Source organism: Haliotis rubra, unplaced genomic scaffold, assembly GCF_003918875.1.
Source record: "Haliotis rubra isolate DU_JTF1 unplaced genomic scaffold, ASM391887v1 Scf1245, whole genome shotgun sequence".
NCBI classification, from domain to species: domain Eukaryota; kingdom Metazoa; phylum Mollusca; class Gastropoda; order Lepetellida; family Haliotidae; genus Haliotis; species Haliotis rubra.
The window spans coordinates 154,765-172,748 of record NW_025765165.1 but is presented as its reverse complement, the minus strand read 5'-3'; the positions used below and the strand labels follow the sequence as shown (position 1 = coordinate 172,748).

Here is a 17,984-nt window from a genome sequence, read left to right as displayed (position 1 = left end):
CACTAGACATGATGATTTCATTGGCGTTCCTGTTATGCTACCTGTTAGTCAACTAAGCTGGAAATAGCAATCAGCTGTGTACACATGAATCTACCGGTGATTCAGTTAAATTTATTTAAAAATATATTAATATTTATTGCTATTGTATTAGTAGAATGCATGTTTTCTATGAATATATTTAACATAATAAACAATGGCTCAGCACTTAGGGTACGTGTCTGGATACATTTTATGTATAGGACAGTTTGACAAGTCACCGTTGACTTCCTGTGGTACTGTGGCCCTTTGACAGTAAAAACAAAAAGTTCGTATTTAATTGTCAAATATGACTTAAATGAATCCATAACAGAGGTCTAGTGGTCAGTTTGTGATTGCTGAGATTAATGTGAACATTGGTGCTATCGCAGTAGCCCCGAAAAGCAAACCCTCAAATGCATATAGAATGAGGTGATGTCATTTAACACACATTGTCTTTTATGTTCGAACTTTGCTAGTTTACAACATCATTGGACGTGATTAACCCAAGCAGCTGATTTGTTGACATCCTATTTCCAATGACATGAAGATTTGTGATCGCTGGGCAACATTTTTTATTGGGTCCACAGATTACCTTGTTGTTTAACTGAATCCATGGTATCACAAAGAGTGTTATTGCGAGGAAGACTGTCCATCACTCAATGGACATAATCATGTCAACATAGAAGTGGAGAAAGACTCACCCACTCCCTGGAGAGAGCAGAAGGACTCACCTCATTCCTGGAGAGAGCGGAAGGACTCACCTGATCCCTGGAGAGAGCAGGACTCACCAACTCCCTGGAGAGAGCAGAAGGACTCACCAACTCCCTGGAGAGAGCAGGACTTACCTCATATCTGGAAAGAGCGGAAGGACTCACCAACTCCCTGGAGAGAGTAGAAGGACTCACCTCATGCCTGGAGAGAGCAGGACTCACCTCATACCTGGAGAGAGCAGAAGGACTCACCTCATCCCTGGAGAGAGCAGAAGGACTCACCTCATCCCTGGAGAGAGCAGAAGGACTCACCTCATCCCTGGAGAGAGCAGAAGGACTCACCAACTCCATGGAGAGAGCGGAAGAACTCACCTCATGCCTAGAAAGGCAGAGGACTCACCTCATACCTGGAGAGAGCAGAAGGACTCACCTCATCCCTGGAAAGAGCAGAAGGACTCACCAACTCCCTGGAGAGAGCGGAAGGACTCACCTCATGCCTAGAAAGAGCAGAAGGACTCACCTCATCCCTGGAGAGAGCAGGAAGGACTCACCTCATCCCTGGAGAGAGCGGAAGGACTCACTTCATCCCAGGAGAGAGCAAAAGGACTCACCAACTCCCTGGAGAGAGCAGAAGGACTCACCAACTCCCTGGAGAGAGCGGAAGGACTCACCTCATGCCTAGAAAGAACAGAAGGACTCACCTCATCCCTGGAGAGAGAGGAAGGACTCACCTCATCCCTGGAGAGAGCGGAAGGACTCACCAACGACCTGGAGAGAGCAGAAGGACTCACCTCATCCCTGGAGAGAGCAGAAGGACTCACCTCATCCCTGGAGAGAGCGGAAGGACTCACCAACTCCCTGGAGAGAGCAGAAGGACTCACCTCATCCCTGGAGAGAGCAGAAGGACTCACCTCATGCCTAGAAAGAACAGAAGGACTCACCTCATCCTGGAGAGAGCGGAAGGACTCACCTCATCCCTGGAGAGAGCGGAAGGACTCACCTCATCCCAGGAGAGAGCAGAAGGGCTCACCAACTCCCTGGAGAGAGCAGAAGGAGTCACCAACTCCATGGAGAGAGCGGAAGAACTCACCTCATGCCTAGAAAGAGCAGAAGGACTCACCTCATACCTGGAGAGAGCAGAAGGACTCACCAACTCCCTGGAGAGAGCAGAAGGACTCACCAACTCCCTGGAGAGAGCAGAAGGACTCACCTCATGCCTAGAAAGAACAGAAGGACTCACCTCATCCCTGGAGAGAGCGGAAGGACTCACCTCATCCCTGGAGAGAGCGGAAGGACTCACCTCATCCCAGGAGAGAGCAGAAGGACTCACCAACTCCCTGGAGAGAGCAGAAGGACTCACCAACTCCCTGGAGAGAGCGGAAGGACTCACCTCATGCCTAGAAAGAACAGAAGGACTCACCTCATCCCTGGAGAGAGCGGAAGGACTCACCTCATCCCAGGAGAGAGCGGAAGGACTCACCAACGACCTGGAGAGAGCAGAAGGACTCACCTCATCCCTGGAGAGAGCAGAAGGACTCACCTCATCCCTGGAGAGAGCGGAAGAACTCACCAACTCCCTGGAGAGAGCAGAAGGACTCACCTCATCCCTGGTGAGAGCAGAAGGACTCACCTCATCCCTGGAGAGAGTGGCGGGCTTCCACACCTTGTCAAGGTTGGTCAGGTGAGCCAGGAGCAGGTTGTAGGAGAGTGGGTATTTGGCATGCTGGCGGCTGTGGGCCATCCAGCGACTGGGGAAAGAGATTCAACAATCACTAAACGAGCATATCCTCATTGACATCCATCCACACCAACCTTGGGCAATAAAATCAACAATCACAATACAGAAAAGCAGGGTGTGAGTGTGGAAGTGGGTGAGGGTGTGGAAGTGGGTGTGGGTGTGGGTGTGGGTGTGGGTGTGGGTGTGGAAGTGGGTGTGGGTGAGGGAGTGGAAGTGGGTGTGGATGTGGAAGTTTGTGTGGGTGTGGAAGTGGGTGTGGGTGTGGGTGAGGGTGTGTAAGTGGTTGAGGAATGGGTGAGGGTTAGGGTGTGGGTGAGGGTGTGGAAGTGGAGTGAGGGTGGAGTGGGTGTGGGTGTAGGTGTGTGAAGTGGGTGGGGTGTGGGTGTGGGTGAGTGGGTGTGGAAGTGGGTGTGGTGTGAAATGGGTGTGGGAAGTGGGTGTGGGGTGAGGTGGGTGTGGTGTGTGAAAGTGGGTGTGGAAGTGGAAGTGGGTGTGAGGTGAGGGTGAGTGGGTGTGAGTGTGGAAGTGGGTGTGGGTGTGGAAGTGGGTGTGGGTGAGGGATGAGGGTGAGGGTGAGGATGTGGGTGTGGGTGAGGGTGTGAGTGGGAAGTGGGTGTGGAAGTGGGGTGTGGAAGTGGGGTGGGGGTGAGGGTGAGGGTGTGTGTGTGGAAGTGGGTGTGGGTGAGTGTGGTGGGTGAGGGTGGGTGAGGAAGTGAGGATGTAGTGTGAGTCGAGGGTGAGGGCGAGGGTGTGGGTGTGAGGTTGTGGTAGTGGGTGTGGGTCGAAGGTGTAGGTGTGGTCGATGTAGGTGTGGGAAGTGGGTGAGGAGTGAGGATGTGGGAGTGAGGGTGGGTGGAGTGGGATGTGGGTGAGGTGTGGATGTGGGTGTGGATGTGGGTATTTGTGGGTGTGGGTGATCCAGCAGACTGGGGAAGAGATTCAACAATCACTAAACGCAGAGCATATCCTCTTGACATCCATCCACACACCAACCAGGCAATAAAATCAACAATCACAATACAGAAAAGCAGGGTGTGAGGTGTGGAGTGGGTGAGGGTGTGGGAAGTGGGGTGTGGGTGTGGGAAGTGGGTGTGGAGGTGGAAGTGGGTGAGAGGGAAGTGGGTGTGGAAGTGGAAGTGGGTGTGGGTGTGGGAAGTGGTTGAGTAGGTGTGGGTGAGGAAGAGATGTGTGGAAGTGGAGTGAGGGGTGAGATGTGAGGGTGGGAAGTGGGTGTGGGTGTGGAAGTGGGTGAGGGTGTGGGTGTGGGGTGTGGGTGTGGGTGGGGAAGTGGGTGAGGATGTAGGTGTGGAGGTGGGTGTGGGTGAGGGAGGTGTGGAAGTGGGTGTGGATGTGTAGGGAAGGGATGGGTGTGGGTGTGGGAAGTGGGTGTGTGGGTGTGGGTGTGGGTGAGGGTGTGGGAAGTGGTTGTGGGAATGGGTGAGGTTAGGGTGTGGGTGTGGGGTGTGTGGGAGTGATGGGGTGAGGGTGTGGGAAGTGAGGTGTAGGTGTGGAAGTGGGGAAGAGGTGTGGGTGTGGGGTGTGGAAGTGGGTGTGGGAGAATGGAGGTGCTTAGAGTGGGGTGCTGGGGAGTGGGTGTACAGAGTGTGAAAATTAAGATTTAAGGAAGTGAGATGGCAGTGTGGGTAGAGAGGTGAGAAATTATGGAGGTGAGTGGAATTGTGGAGTGTAGGTGTAAGTGGAGGTGTAGAGTGAGAAGTAGGTGTGAAGTGTGGAAGTGTGTGGGTGTAGAGTGGGTGTGGGTGAGATAGGAGTGAGATGCTAGAGTGAGGGTAGGTGTGGTATGAAGTGGGCAGTGAAGTAGGTGTGGAGTGAGGAGTGAGAAGTGTAGGTATGGCGTGTGTGAGAATTGTGAGAATTAATAGGTGAGGTGTAGTGAGTAAGAGTTCAAGCGAAAAGCGAAAGAGATCATCCGATAAAATCAAAGGTATAAATATAAATGTAAAATACTGAGTATAGAAATGCGTGTCGGTCGAAGTGAGATCTCGTCATAGAAAATAAAATTCGAGTAAGAGATAATAGAGTAAAAGGTATAGATATGCGTCTGCAAGTGCTCACGATATTAAAGTATGGATCGCCGGTAGTCGCGGCTTCGAGAAAAATTCATCCACCGCAAACCTCAACATCCATCATCTCGCTTTTTCGAAGTCTCTCGTCTCAGAAAATGCGTAAAGTGTAAATCTGGTCATCTGATGCGTCTCGGTCATAAATGCATTAAAGTCGTCATAAATGGTCTCGTAAAAAGTGTCGTTAAAAATGATAAAGTAAAGTCTCATCGGTAAAGAGTAATCTCAAAACCGGTCTCGATGCTCATCGGTAAAAGGTATAAATTATGGAAGTAAAGTCATAAATAAATTAATAAATGGGTCGAGAGATTGATTGGAATTGGAGATTAGTGTGGAGTATTAGGTAATGGAGTAATAGAAATGCGATGCCAGTAAAGAAAATGGAATTAAGTCATAGAAATGCGATGTCGATGCTCAGAAATGCGTTAACAAATTAATAAGCGAAGTAGGTAAGGAATAAAGAGATAAGATAAAGGTAAAGGTATAAATTAGAAATGCAGTGCTCGAGATCCGGAAAGGTAAAGAATGCCAGAGTAAAGTGTAAATTAAGATAAGCGTAGATGTAAATTAAGATAAATTGTAGATATAAATTATTGAGTATAGAGTATGGAAGTGTAGGTGTAAATGCATTGATCAAAACTAGGAAAAAGATTAACAATCACTAAAAAACATATCATCATCACAATAAACAATAAATCAGCACAAATCACAAAAGCAAAACAAGGTGTGGGGGTGTGGAAGTGGGTGAGGGTGTAGAGGTGGGTGTGGGTGTGGAAGTGGGTGAAGTGCGGGAAGTGGATGTGGATATGGATGTAGAGTTGGTGTGGGTGAGGTGTGCGTGGTTGAAAAGGGAAGTGGGTGAGGGTTAGAGGAGTGGGTAGGGTGTGGAAGTGGGTGAGATTGTAGGTGTGGAAGTGGTGAGGTGTGTGTGGGTGTGGTGAGGTGTGGAAATGGCAGATTATCCGGTGAAAGGGTGTGAAGTGCGTGGGTGTAAGTAGGGTAGAGGTGAAGGGCGAAGTGCGAGGTGAGGTGTGAATTGGGTAATGGGTGTAGATTGGTACGGTCGCCGATTAAAGTCGGTCGTAAAGTAAAGGAAGTGGGTGCGGTGTAGGTTTAAGATGTAAATCCGATGTGAGATAAAGGGTCGAGGTAAAGGTGAAAAGATGTGAAGTGAAAGGTAAAGGTAAAGGTCAAGTCGTCGGTCTCATTAAGGTAAAGGTATCGTCAATGGCGTCGGTGGCAAAGGTAAAGATGCGTGAAAGCAAAGGGTAAAGGATCGATTAAAGATGAAGGTCACCGATTATCGGTCTCGTCGATTAGCGGTCAGGTGGGGAATCATGCAAATTGAGTCTCGGTCGGTCTTCATGCAGTCGATTAAAGGTAAAGGTCGTCGTCGTCGATGGCAATCGATGAAAGTCTCGTCATCGATATCGTCGATCTCGGTCCGGAAGAGTAAAGAGATCTCGGTAAAAGTCTCGATCTCGAAATCGAGTATGGAGTCATAGAAATCTGAGTGTCGTGAAGTCGAAGGTCTGATATAAGATCTTAAATCGAGAAAATCGTCATGCGATAAGATCTAATCGGTATGAATCCTCGATGCGGGAATGCAGATCTCGTGAGAGATCTCGTCGTGATGCTCAGATCTTTCATTAATAAGATCTGGTGAATCTCGTTAAAGATGTGAACGTCTGGATTAAAGTGTAAAGTCGTTATAAAGTCATCACTGGAATCTCCCCGATGAAGTCTGTCATCCTGATCTCGGTAAAGAATCGAAAATCGATATCACGATCTCGAAATCGTCGCGAAAGGTCGTAAAATTAAAGTCGTCATTAAAAGTCATCGTCTCGATAAAAGAAATAGTCGTCTCGTCATACGAAAATGCAGTATCTCACGTCTCGAAAATCTGATGCTCGATAAAAAAGGAGTCGTCGAAGTCGTTAAAGAAGTCATTAAGGATCAGAGTCTCGTGCAAAGTCTATCGAAATCGGTAAAGGAAGTGATATAAGATCTTCGGTAAAGGTATGATCTTTCGATGAAATCGAAATGATAAAGGAAATCGTCTCGGTAAAAGTCGATCTGTTGAGAGTCTCGAGAAAGTCGACGAAAGTCGATGGAAGTAATCTTCGGTAAAGGAAATCAGAAATCGGTAAAAGTCATCGGAAAGTCGGTAAAAGGAAGTGGAATCTTCGATGAAAGTCAATCGGTGAAAAGGAAGTCGAAATGATGCGGGTATGAAATAGGTGAGTGCAAAGGAGTAGAGAAGTGAAAGGTAAAAACAAATTGATGAAGGTTAAAGGTGTCGATGAAAGGTTAATAAGTCGATAAAGAAGTCGTCATTAAAGGTCATCGTCGGTCGCGAAAGTCGTTAATCGTGTAAGGTCTCTGATCTCGAAAATCGATGCGAAAGGTCGGTCATAGAATCGATGAAGTCATAAATCGATTATGCGATTCGAAGTCGCGGTAAAGTCTCGGAAAGTCGTCGATTAATGCGATGAAAAGTCGAGAAATGCGATCGAGTCATCGGTCTCGGTAAAGGAATTAATAGAAATCGTTAAAGGTGTCGATGAAAGGTCGAAATGCGGTATGAATCTGGAAGTGATGTCGTGAAAATCGGTAAAAGAAGTCGATAAAGGGTCCGCTGGGGTCTCGTCGGTGGCAAAGGAGTCGCCGTGGAATCGTGATTAAAGGTCGCCGTGATGTCGATGAAGAGGCCGATTATGGAATCGCCAAATGCAGTGCTCGGAATAATAAAATTAATGATGAAAGTCGCCAGTAGTTAAAGGGATTAAAGGTCATTAAAGGTGTCTGATTAATGCGGTGATGGAAGTCGGTCGCCATCGGTCGTAAGATTAAGTATAGAAATTCGATTAACGATTATGAAACCGGTGTAAAATGCGGTGAAAAGTAAAGGTATGCGATTGGTCTCGGGTGAGGGTGAGGATTGAGGTGGTGAGGGAGTGAGGGGGTGAAGGTGAGGTGAGGGTGGGGTGAGGTGTGGGTGTGGGTGTGGGTGTGTGGGTGTGGGTGTGGGTGTGGGCATGGGTGAGGGTGAGGGTGGGAAGGTGGTTGAGGTAGGAATGTTGGTGTGGGTGTTGGTGTTGGTGTGGGTGAGGGTGAGGGTGAGAGGGGTGAGGGTGTGGGTGAGGGGTGAAATTGAGGGTGATGTGTGGGTGTGGGCATGGGTGAGGGTGAGGGTGAGGGTGAGGGTGAGGGTGGGTGTGGGTGTGGGTGAGGGTGAAGGGTGTGGGTGTGGGTGTGGGTGTGGGTGTGGAAGTGGGTGAGGGTGAGGCTTTAGGTTGGAGAGTATGAGGGGAAGAAGGGGTGACAAGAAAGGAGAGGGGGACCTGGCAATAGAGTAGGGCTGATCACAACTCACCAGACGGCCTGCTGCACCTCTGTGACGTCCCCCTGTATGGCATGCTGATGGAGGATAGTGAGAGCTGCCTGGGGCAAGTCTCCCGACCACTTGAAGGAAGGGTCCTGGTAAGTAACACAAAACAAGTGGGGACAATCATGTGTGGCCTGAACTGTAAAACATACATCCACTTCAACAGTAATGTCGCTATGGTTACAAATATGACACACTTGCATGTATTTAAACCAGAAAGGTAATATGAGGGAAAAAGAATATGTATAACAAATCACAAAATGACAGAAAATTATATTAAAATATGTAGCCCATGTTCGAAAAAGATCAGAATTTTGTAAAATCACATAGATATGAAGCGGTCCTATAATACTCGAGTCCTGTGCAATCTGGCAGTTAGATAGAACCTGTGGTACAATACTTTAACTCTTGTACAGAAAACTGTAAAATTGACTTGCATCTGAAAACTTACATTAAATTTTCTGACTTCATGTTCAATAAATATACACATAAGATCTTCATGTTGTTTGACGTCTGTCCAGTTGTCATCCTCAGGGATACCCCGATCTTCACGTGTAGCCAGCTTCAGCTTCAAGTGGATCTCCCCCCTGTATATTGGACTTGGAAGATCTACCTTGCAGTTGGTACCACTGGTCCAGCCCAACTGATGGAATGTTCTGCAACACACATACACACACAGCTCTAAGATGTAACACACAGTTCCAAGATGACAATCTGTACCTGGTACCACTGATCCAGCCCAACTGATAGATGTTCTGTAACACACACACACACACACACACACAGCTCTAAGATGAAACACACAGCTACAAGATGACAATCTGTACCTGGTACCACTGGTCCAGCCCAACTGATAGATGTTCTGTAACACACAACACACACACACACAGCTCCAAGATGTAACACACAGCTCCAAGATGACAATCTGTACCTGGTACCACTGGTCCAGCCAAACTGATAGATGTTCTGTAACATTCACACACACAGCTCCAAGATGTAACACACACACAGAGCTCCAAGATGTAAGAAACAGCTCCAAGATGTAACACACACACACAGCTCCAAGATGTAACACACACACAGCTCCAAGATGTAACACACAGCTCCAAGATGTAACACACACACACAGCTCCAAGATGTAACACACACACACACAGCTCCAAGATGTAACACACACACAGCTCCAAGATGTAACACACAGCTCCAAGGTGACAATGTGTATCTGGTACCACTGGTCCAGCCCAACTGATAGATGTTCTGTAACACACACACACAGCTCCAAGATGTAACCGACACACAGAGCTCCAAGATGTAACAAACACACACAGCTCCAAGATGACAATCTGTACCTGGTACCTGGTACCTGGTCACTGCTACAATTTCAACTCTTGACTGCTACAATTTCAACTCTGTCTCCTTTATCACAGCACTGCACTGTGGGGTAAGTTACTTTAGATGTCTTTGTATGTATATTATCATAAGGATGTTAGGATAATGTAATTTTCTGATTAAAATTGATATTTTATACTCATCCTGAATCATGCTTAATTGCTTGTCTTCTTCTTGCGAACTATAGTGGAACACTTGAATCCCCTTTTGAAGCTCCCTTCAAAAAGGTGGACGTAAAATCACTCACCCCAGCAGTCTCCCTTTACCCCATCTTTGGAGCAAAAAGTTGGTCACATGATCAGCCATGCTTGTCACTCTCTCCGTATATTCGAGCCCGACACTTGGATTTGCAGGGAAAATCTGTCTGTCTGAGATGATATTCCGCCACTTGAGGATGTGTTGCTTCCATCGCAGTGAAGCCTTTATTCCGTGCATATTTCTCAAAACTTTGCCTTTTGTCATCATACAAGGTACAGGCTGAAGTTACTGCTTTGGCCGCTCTGGTTGAATATCCTCTTTTCTTCAAGCAAGTCGTGATACGCTCCATGCGTGTAACTGAAACATTGTTGGGTTTCTGTGTACTTGCTTGGAGTGTGGATGAATCAGTAGATTTGGCCACTTTGGAAGTTGTAGGATTGGATTTCCTATATCTTGTATGAGGTTGGGGAACCACTCTCTCGCTGGCCAAAAAGGCGCGACCAAACTCAGTTGTAACTTGTTCGTCACCTTGATTTTCTGTAATACCTTCGGTATTAACGCTGGTGGAGGGAACGCGTGAGCGTTTAGTCTTTCCCAAGATATGCTTAGAGCATCTGTTGCCCATGCTTGAGGATCTGGAACCGGAGAGACGAATGTTGGTAGTTGTTTGTTGAACTTGGTTGCAAACAAATCTACCAGTGGGGATCCTACAGTCCGAATGATGTCCCTGAATGCCTGTGGATGTAACATCCACTCCGTCGGTGATGGATTCATAGGACGGGATAGGGTGTCTGCTATCACATTTCTGGCTCCGGGAATGTGTGATGCTTTTATGTCGATGTTCAGGTTGTCTACTATGCTGAATAGTTGAAAGCTGAGGTCCAACATGCTCCTTGATCTTGTTGACCCTTGTTTGTTGATGTAAAACGCCACTGTGGAGTTGTCCGTATGGATCATCAGTTGAGCGTCCCTTAGCATGCTGGACCAGTGTAGTAAGGCGTTTATAACTGCTTTCAACTCATGATTTGACCACTTCCCCGATGCCACTTTGTTGTTTAAATGAGCTCCCCATCCTTGAAGGGACGCATCTGCGTAGAGATGAATGTTGGATTTCGGCTCTGCTAAGTAGGTTCCTGCGCAGACATTCGACTTCCGTGCCCACCATAATAGGTATGGTTTTAGTTCGTTCGGTACTACAAATGGATCCAGACTGTCTAGATGATCGTTCACAAACACTTGTAGTGGCCGCAAAAGTAATCTGCCTCGGCGTGTCATGTCTTGTGCTGACGTGAGGAGACCTAGTAGACTCTGCCACTCTCGTAGTGGTAACGGAGAGAGTAGTGTTTGTGATATCATCTGTTGTATCTTGATCCAACGGTCCTCCGGGACTAGTAGTCAATTCGTTGAAGTGACGATTCATACTCCTAGGAATTGTAGATCCTGTGTAGGTTCCAATTCCGATTTGAGATGATTTACTAACCATCCTAGTTGAGTGAGTAGTTTGATTGTAAATGTCAGTTGCCGTCTGAGTAGATTGGGATCTTGATGAGCTTGAATCCCGTCGTCTAGGTAAAACGCACTGCGTAGACCTTGATGATGTAGGTAACTGATGATGGGCTTTGTCACTCGAGTAAACAACCAGGGGCCGACGATATTCCAAACGGTAGTACCTTCCACTGGTAGTGACGTCTGTTGAATAGGAATCTGAGGTATCTCCTTGAGTCCTGATGTATTGGGATGTGAAGATCTATGCTGGCTAGATAATCTGACGGACGGATGATCTGTCTGAGTTGTGGAAGATGTACCATTTTGAATCTTGCGGGCCTTCTTAGATAATCCTGGTTGAATTTCTTCATGTTGTAAATCAGTCGAAACTTTTCCTTGGAATTTTTCTTTGGAACTAGAAAAATTGGGAGTAAAAACCGGGTGTGACGATTTTTATTTCTTCGACTGCCTTCTTGTCGAGTAGAGTTGTAATGACATCGAGTAATTTCTCCTTCTGTTGTACATCTGAGGAGTGCTTGTTAAAGGTGGAACTGCTTGCAGTTCTATCTTGTATCCTCTGTGTAGTATCTGGGATACATACTCGTCTCGTAGAATTCCCCAATTCTTCCAGTAAAGTTGTAGGCGTCCACCCACTGGTGAGGGTTGTACGGGAACGGTTGGGGGTGGAAGACTCCAGTCGTTTCGACCCTGTCCATCAACGTCTAAAGTTCCTGGCACCTCTGAATCCTCTGCCTCTTCCGGGGTTACCTCTAGGAGCTCCGGTGGGGCGACGAAAATAATCCTTATATCCCTTGGAAGTGCCATATTTCTTGTCTCTAGCTCTCTGAATTCCTGCAACTTTAGATTTGCCAGAGTAGTGCTGTGATGTCTGTCTGATAAAGCTGGCCAGTTGATCATCATGACTTCTCTGGACTCCTTCAGAACTTCTTTTGCCACGTCCTCAATCTCCCCTGCGAAGATATTCGTTGCTGCCCATGGAGCTCTGAATAACGGTTTGGTGAACTTCTCACTCCATTTACAAGATGATAGTAGACCTTGTCTTCTTAGCAGCTTTAATCCCGCCGATGTAGATGTTAAATGTTCTGACATGAACTGTTGGTCTTTCCTGTGGGTCAGTAAGGCTGAGTAGATCATTCGATCTTCTTCAGATGTTGAGTTTGCAAACTTCGCAATTAGGGTTTCGTTGATGGCTCTTGATCTGGCTAAACCAAAGAAGGTACGTCTAGTGGTTGTGTCTAGTTGCGCTAGCTTCTTGTCCTCCACTTTATAAGTCCTGATGCGAGCGTCATTGATGAGTTTATAATTTTCATCTATGTTTGGGGCCTTTATGAATGGTTCCATGTGGTGTAGTGAAAATCTCTTGGCATTAAAAGGTGGAATGCTTTGACTTTGATACTTCGTTGCCTTCTTGAAGGCTGAACTGAGGTTGTCTGGGACGTCCAATACAGGGTCCATGGGTGGCAGCGTCAGCGTGTCAAAATCGTTGTTAGACATCATGTATGTGTATGCTTCATTATTCTCTTTAGATGGTGATGCAAGCTCCAGACCATTAGCCATCCAGGATTTAATCTCTGTGTTGGAGAAAATAATTCCCCCATCATCTTCAGGTTTAGATGTGTCTTGTTCTGAAGATCGTTGCCGTTGGTCCTGATCTCTAGGTGGAGATCTATGTGTAAGCCTGCACGAAGGCACTCGTGAGTGCCTTCCTGGAGATGTGGTAGGTGATCTGTATCTGCTTGGCGACGACCATGAAGACCTTTCTGAAGACCTGCGCGAATGTGATCTGTCTCTGTGAGCTGTATGCCTTTGTGAAGGTGTATTCTCTCTTCTATGGGACGTCCCGCAGACCTCTGATGATTGTCTGAGTCCGAGGATGAGGATGATCTGCGATGCCTTCGCGAATGCTCCTCGTCTATTGCAGGAGCCTCTTCATACTTGTTCCTTCCTTCATGAATGCCTTCGCAGATGCTGTCTTCTCGACTGTTGTCTCCATGAGTGTCTTCATGAGTTGTTCTTCCGCGAATGCCTTTGCGAGTGCCGTCACGAGTGTTGCTGTCAGGAGTGCTGTCTTCTTCATGAATGTTCCCTTCACGCAGGTTGCTTCCTTCATCCCGATGAGGTGTAGACGATGCTCGTCCTCCTTGCTTCTCTGCAGTCTTCTCCTGTGCGAAACCTTCGTTCCATCAGGTCCATCATCTGCTGGGTAAACTGCTGCATAAAGATGCCCGGGTTGAAGGTCTCGCTGATAACTGCTGTTGTGTCATCTAAGGACTGCCTGTCCTCCCTGGTATCTGCAGTCTGCGTAGATAAGACGTCTGATTGCGTTGATATAGTTACTGACGTCAGTGTAGAAGAAGATCTCGTCTTCTTCCTCACCGGTACTTCAGAGATGAGGATCGGCGGCTCATCGTAAACATCTGCTCCGTCTGATGGGTTGATATCTGCGGCGAAGGACCTCGACTTCTTCGTTGCCCCCACAGACGACTTGGTAAATCCTTGCTAAAGCCCTTATACATCTTAATTTAGTATAAAAGCCTAAAATTCAAAGGATATATGCCGTATAGGGGACCCAGGCGCTCTCACAACCGTCCACTAGGGTGAAGAAGGGGAGAGTGTCAAGCATGGCTGATCATGTGACCAACTTTTGGCACCAAAGATGGGGTAAAGGGAGACTACTGAGGTGAGTGATTTTACCTCCACTTTTTTTTAAGGGAGCTTCAAAAGGGGATTCAAGTGTTCCACTATAGTTCGCAAGAAGAAGAAGACAAGCAATTAAGCATGAGTCAGGATAAGGAAAAATTGATGTTTGAGTCTAGTTAGTTTCATCATTTTAATCATATGTCTGAAATATATTATGTGTTGTTATATCATCTACATGCTAATATGATGTAAATAGTTTATATGCTCAATATCATGACACTGTTATGTATTATAATTATTACACGTTTGGTTAATGTAGACTATAGTGTATACATTGTAGATTAGGTACATATTATGGATGACATGAGAAAGAGTGTGTGTTTGTGTGTGTGTGTGCGTGTGCATATGTGTGTGCTTTTGTGCATATGTGTGTGCTTTTGTGTGTGTGTGTGCGTGCGTGCGTGCGTGTGTGTAATATAGATTGTATTTAATTGTGTTATTTTATTATTAGGTCTTTGAAGCACTCATTTGCCACTGGTGGTTTAGACTGTGGATCACCTGCGTCCCTGAGACAAGGTTAGTAAATGCATGGGTTATGTTCTTAATGTTATGTTACATATCAGATTTTCATCTGTATGTCTGTAATTTGTTAGATAGGCTCATATTTATACTTACATTAAGTAACCCTTGTGGTGTACAGAAAATGTTAAATATAATTATATGTTTACCATGTACTTGTTGCTGTATACCAGTAATTTGAGATGTTTATGTTTTGTTTCAAGGGTTTTATCACCTGATCCATCATCCAAGACAATAAATCCCTGAACCCCTTACAAGTATTCGTCTGTTCTCAAATCTTGACGTGATACCGCTGTTACACACACACAGCTCTAAGATGACAATCTGTACTTGGTACCACTTTCAACACTTACACAGCTACAAGCGCAGACATGTACACACCCACAAAAAGATTAAACTAAGCATTCAGTTTTCTTCCACTGGTATGTGTGTTCAGGGAAACTCAAGGTAACTCCACACAACCATAACATGGCTTGTAACTACAATAGCAGGAAAAGGAAAACTTCATTCGAATTCGAAAATTTTAGCTACAACTTTTGGTGGAAGATCAGCAAGCAATGCAGATCTGGATATATCTCAGCAAGCTGAAGAAAACTATGGAATATGTAAACAGAAGAATCTTTTACTTTCAGCTATGTACTTAACCCATTCAACACCGTAGACAGGAAAACAGCCAAGACGTCACGAGTCCCCAGACACCGTAAGCCGGTTTACCGGCCAGGCAGTAGTCACATCAAAATGATACAAATTTTAAGAAGCTACCTAACATATGATTCATTTATTAAATCTATCACTTTTCACAATGTCTGAAAAACTTACTATATTTCAAATGACCATATATCATCAGCAAAATTAGAATTATAAACTATTTTGTCCAATGTTATTGAAGAAGACGATTCTCAGACACATGCTTCGGCAACAGGTCCACATCAAAGTTGTCAAAGAGCAAAGTAACGATGTTTCGAGGAAATAGTCAAACAAATTGAACAAACTGAAGAATAACATCAACAACTGTACTCATAAAAGTTGTCAAATGTACGTAATAAGTTGCCATTTCCATCTGTTTTGTGAGATCCTGTAATGTAAGTCAGTGACATCTTGGCTTTTGTCGCCTCGAACTTCGCGCTTCAACACGATGATTGCGCTCGGACAAATGTTTAATGCTAAAATATATGCATGAAACATTTTATCACAGGCCATAACCTAGCACGATACGTCCATGATATATTTACGGTAGTTATGTTTTGCACAACATGTTCAGAATAGCATGATTTTACCCCAAACTTCCATCTAAATGTAAAGGTTTTTGTTTACGAGGACGGTATCCATTCCTGTAACATGACTGGCTGCCTTAGGTCACTGGGTACTTCCCGCTGTTATGTGTTACCGAGTGGAAAGCCACTGATATTGGGAAATATACTACCATACATATTAGTTCAGAAATCTTTTTATAATAATATTCCGATTATGTAAAAATGAAAATATAAAAGAAAAAGGTAAGGGGATATTATGACATGTTATAAAATTGCTGCATTTTTTGCTTCCTTGGTGCTTTATCTGGACATTATGAATGTGTAAGTTTGCATTTTCATTAAAAATAACTTATTTAAGTTGTAGTAACAGTAGGATAAGACCTTTCATATTGGTGTGTGTGACATGTAGTAGAAATAATGTTTTCCTTGATAAACATAGGCTCCATCTATGACCTCAGAGTCTCTGGGAACTCAGTGTCATGGCAGTAAAAGCCTCTGGTTAACGATGTTGAGAAAGTTAATTATCTTACAAACTTACATCAAGTCCAATATCCACACAGCCCAGGAAATCATCAATACTGCTGTCATTCTTGGTGCGGGCTGACTGAGCAATCTGTTTGAAGAAACGACCGAGACCCTTGAAGCCTGACACCTCATTCAACCTCTTGGCAGCATCGATGACAGAAAACTCTTCATCATGATCCCTGTCAACAACATCAGCAACATTACAGCATCACCAACATTACAACATCAGCAACATTACAGCATCACCAACATTACAACATCAGCAACATTACAGCATCACCAACATTACAACATCAGCAACATTACAGCATCACCAACATTACAGCATCAGCAACATTACAGCATCACCAACATTACAGCATCACCAACATTACAGCATCAGCAACATTACAGCATCACCAACATTACAGCATCACCAACATTACAGCATCACCAACATTACAGCATCAGCAACATTACAGCATCACCAACATTACAACATCAGCAACATTACAGCATCACCAACATTACAGCATCATTACAGCATCAGCAACATTACAGCATCAGCAACATTACAGCATCACCAACATTACAGCATCACAACATTACAGCATCACCAACATTACATTACAGCATCAGCAACATTACAGCATCACCAACATTACAACATCAGCAACATTACAGCATCACCAACATTACAGCATCACCAACATTACAACATCAGCAACATTACAGCATCACCAACATTACAGCATCAGCAACATTACAGCATCACCAACATTACAGCATCAGCAACATTACAGCATCACCAACATTACAGCATCAGCAACATTACAACATCAGCAACATTACAGCATCACCAACATTACAACATCAGCAACATTACAACATCAGCAACATTACAGCATCACCAACATATCAGGGCTCCAGATAGATGTGTATCTGCTTAAAATATGCATGGATAATTCTGATATATACGCATAAAAAGTCAAATCAGTGAGTGAAAGATACGCATAAAACTTTATCAGAATACCAGTCGGGTTTGTTTACATGCGTGAACCAAACCTGTCAAAATATTGTTTCAGTCCTACAAATTCAATCTTAAGATCTCGAATAGTGTTGGTTGTCTGTATTGAAGCGAAGATTGTCTGGGTTTTCTGAATGATCTCCGTTAATATTTCTAATACACGTTCGGGGCACGATTTGTTTAAGAGCTAGCCCTTAAACAGTGTTACTATCACAAGGTTACCGGTCCATATCAGTAGCAATACAGCTGAAGGCCAGCTACATTATGTGATGGTCCTAAACCAGGGTAGGAATTGTGTCATCACAGCTACAGGTGTTCGACTGAGTGAACAGCTGATTTGTAGTCGGCTACACAGATGAAACCTGCACGTCCATGTGATAATCCCCAATTGACAGACAGTCACATTACAGCTAGACGTTGTTTGTGTCAAAAGCAGCAACCATGTTGTGCAAATTAAGGTTTACTGTGGACTTCCTCAACAAGCACAACAGTGTTGCGTTGATAGAATGAGAGTTGTCAATGCTTGTCCCAATACTAGAGGTGGATTCACATGTTATTACTGAACCCGTGAAGATCCAGTTTACAATTGGTCTTCAGCTGTGTATGAAATAAGACCCGTCCGACAGCCCGAGACGGGCTAGTTCTCTGCTGGACGGTCTAATTTTACAACTACCCAGCCTGATGAACGGGTGAAAAAAAACATTCAAATAACCTGTCCACTGGCACTGTCTATTTAGTGTTTAAGAAGGACTGGTTACAATATTGCTGAGTGCGGCATTAAACAACCAACCAACCAACCAACCAACCAAGCAGCATGATATTACTGACTTTGGCTCTTGATGGTGAATGGTGTGATATACAGTATGCCACTACGGCATTGAACAACTAATGCAAATCTCAGTCAGATGTGCTGCTATACTGTTAAACAATATATCTCCATGAAGATATTA

General features: G+C 45.0%; 1 protein-coding gene across 1 annotated transcript in view; it reads right to left on the bottom strand.

The window, feature by feature from the left end:
• Nucleotides 1-17,984, bottom strand: part of LOC124266296 (BAI1-associated protein 3-like) — a gene marked incomplete at its 3' end in the record, with an annotated part of 222,224 nt that overhangs the window by 67,393 nt on the left and 136,847 nt on the right. Inside the window, 5 exon segments of the mRNA XM_046701113.1 lie at nt 2,359-2,476; nt 7,927-8,030; nt 8,390-8,524; nt 8,526-8,594; nt 16,042-16,207. Of these exon segments, the coding sequence (XP_046557069.1) occupies nt 2,359-2,476; nt 7,927-8,030; nt 8,390-8,524; nt 8,526-8,594; nt 16,042-16,207 (592 nt within the window).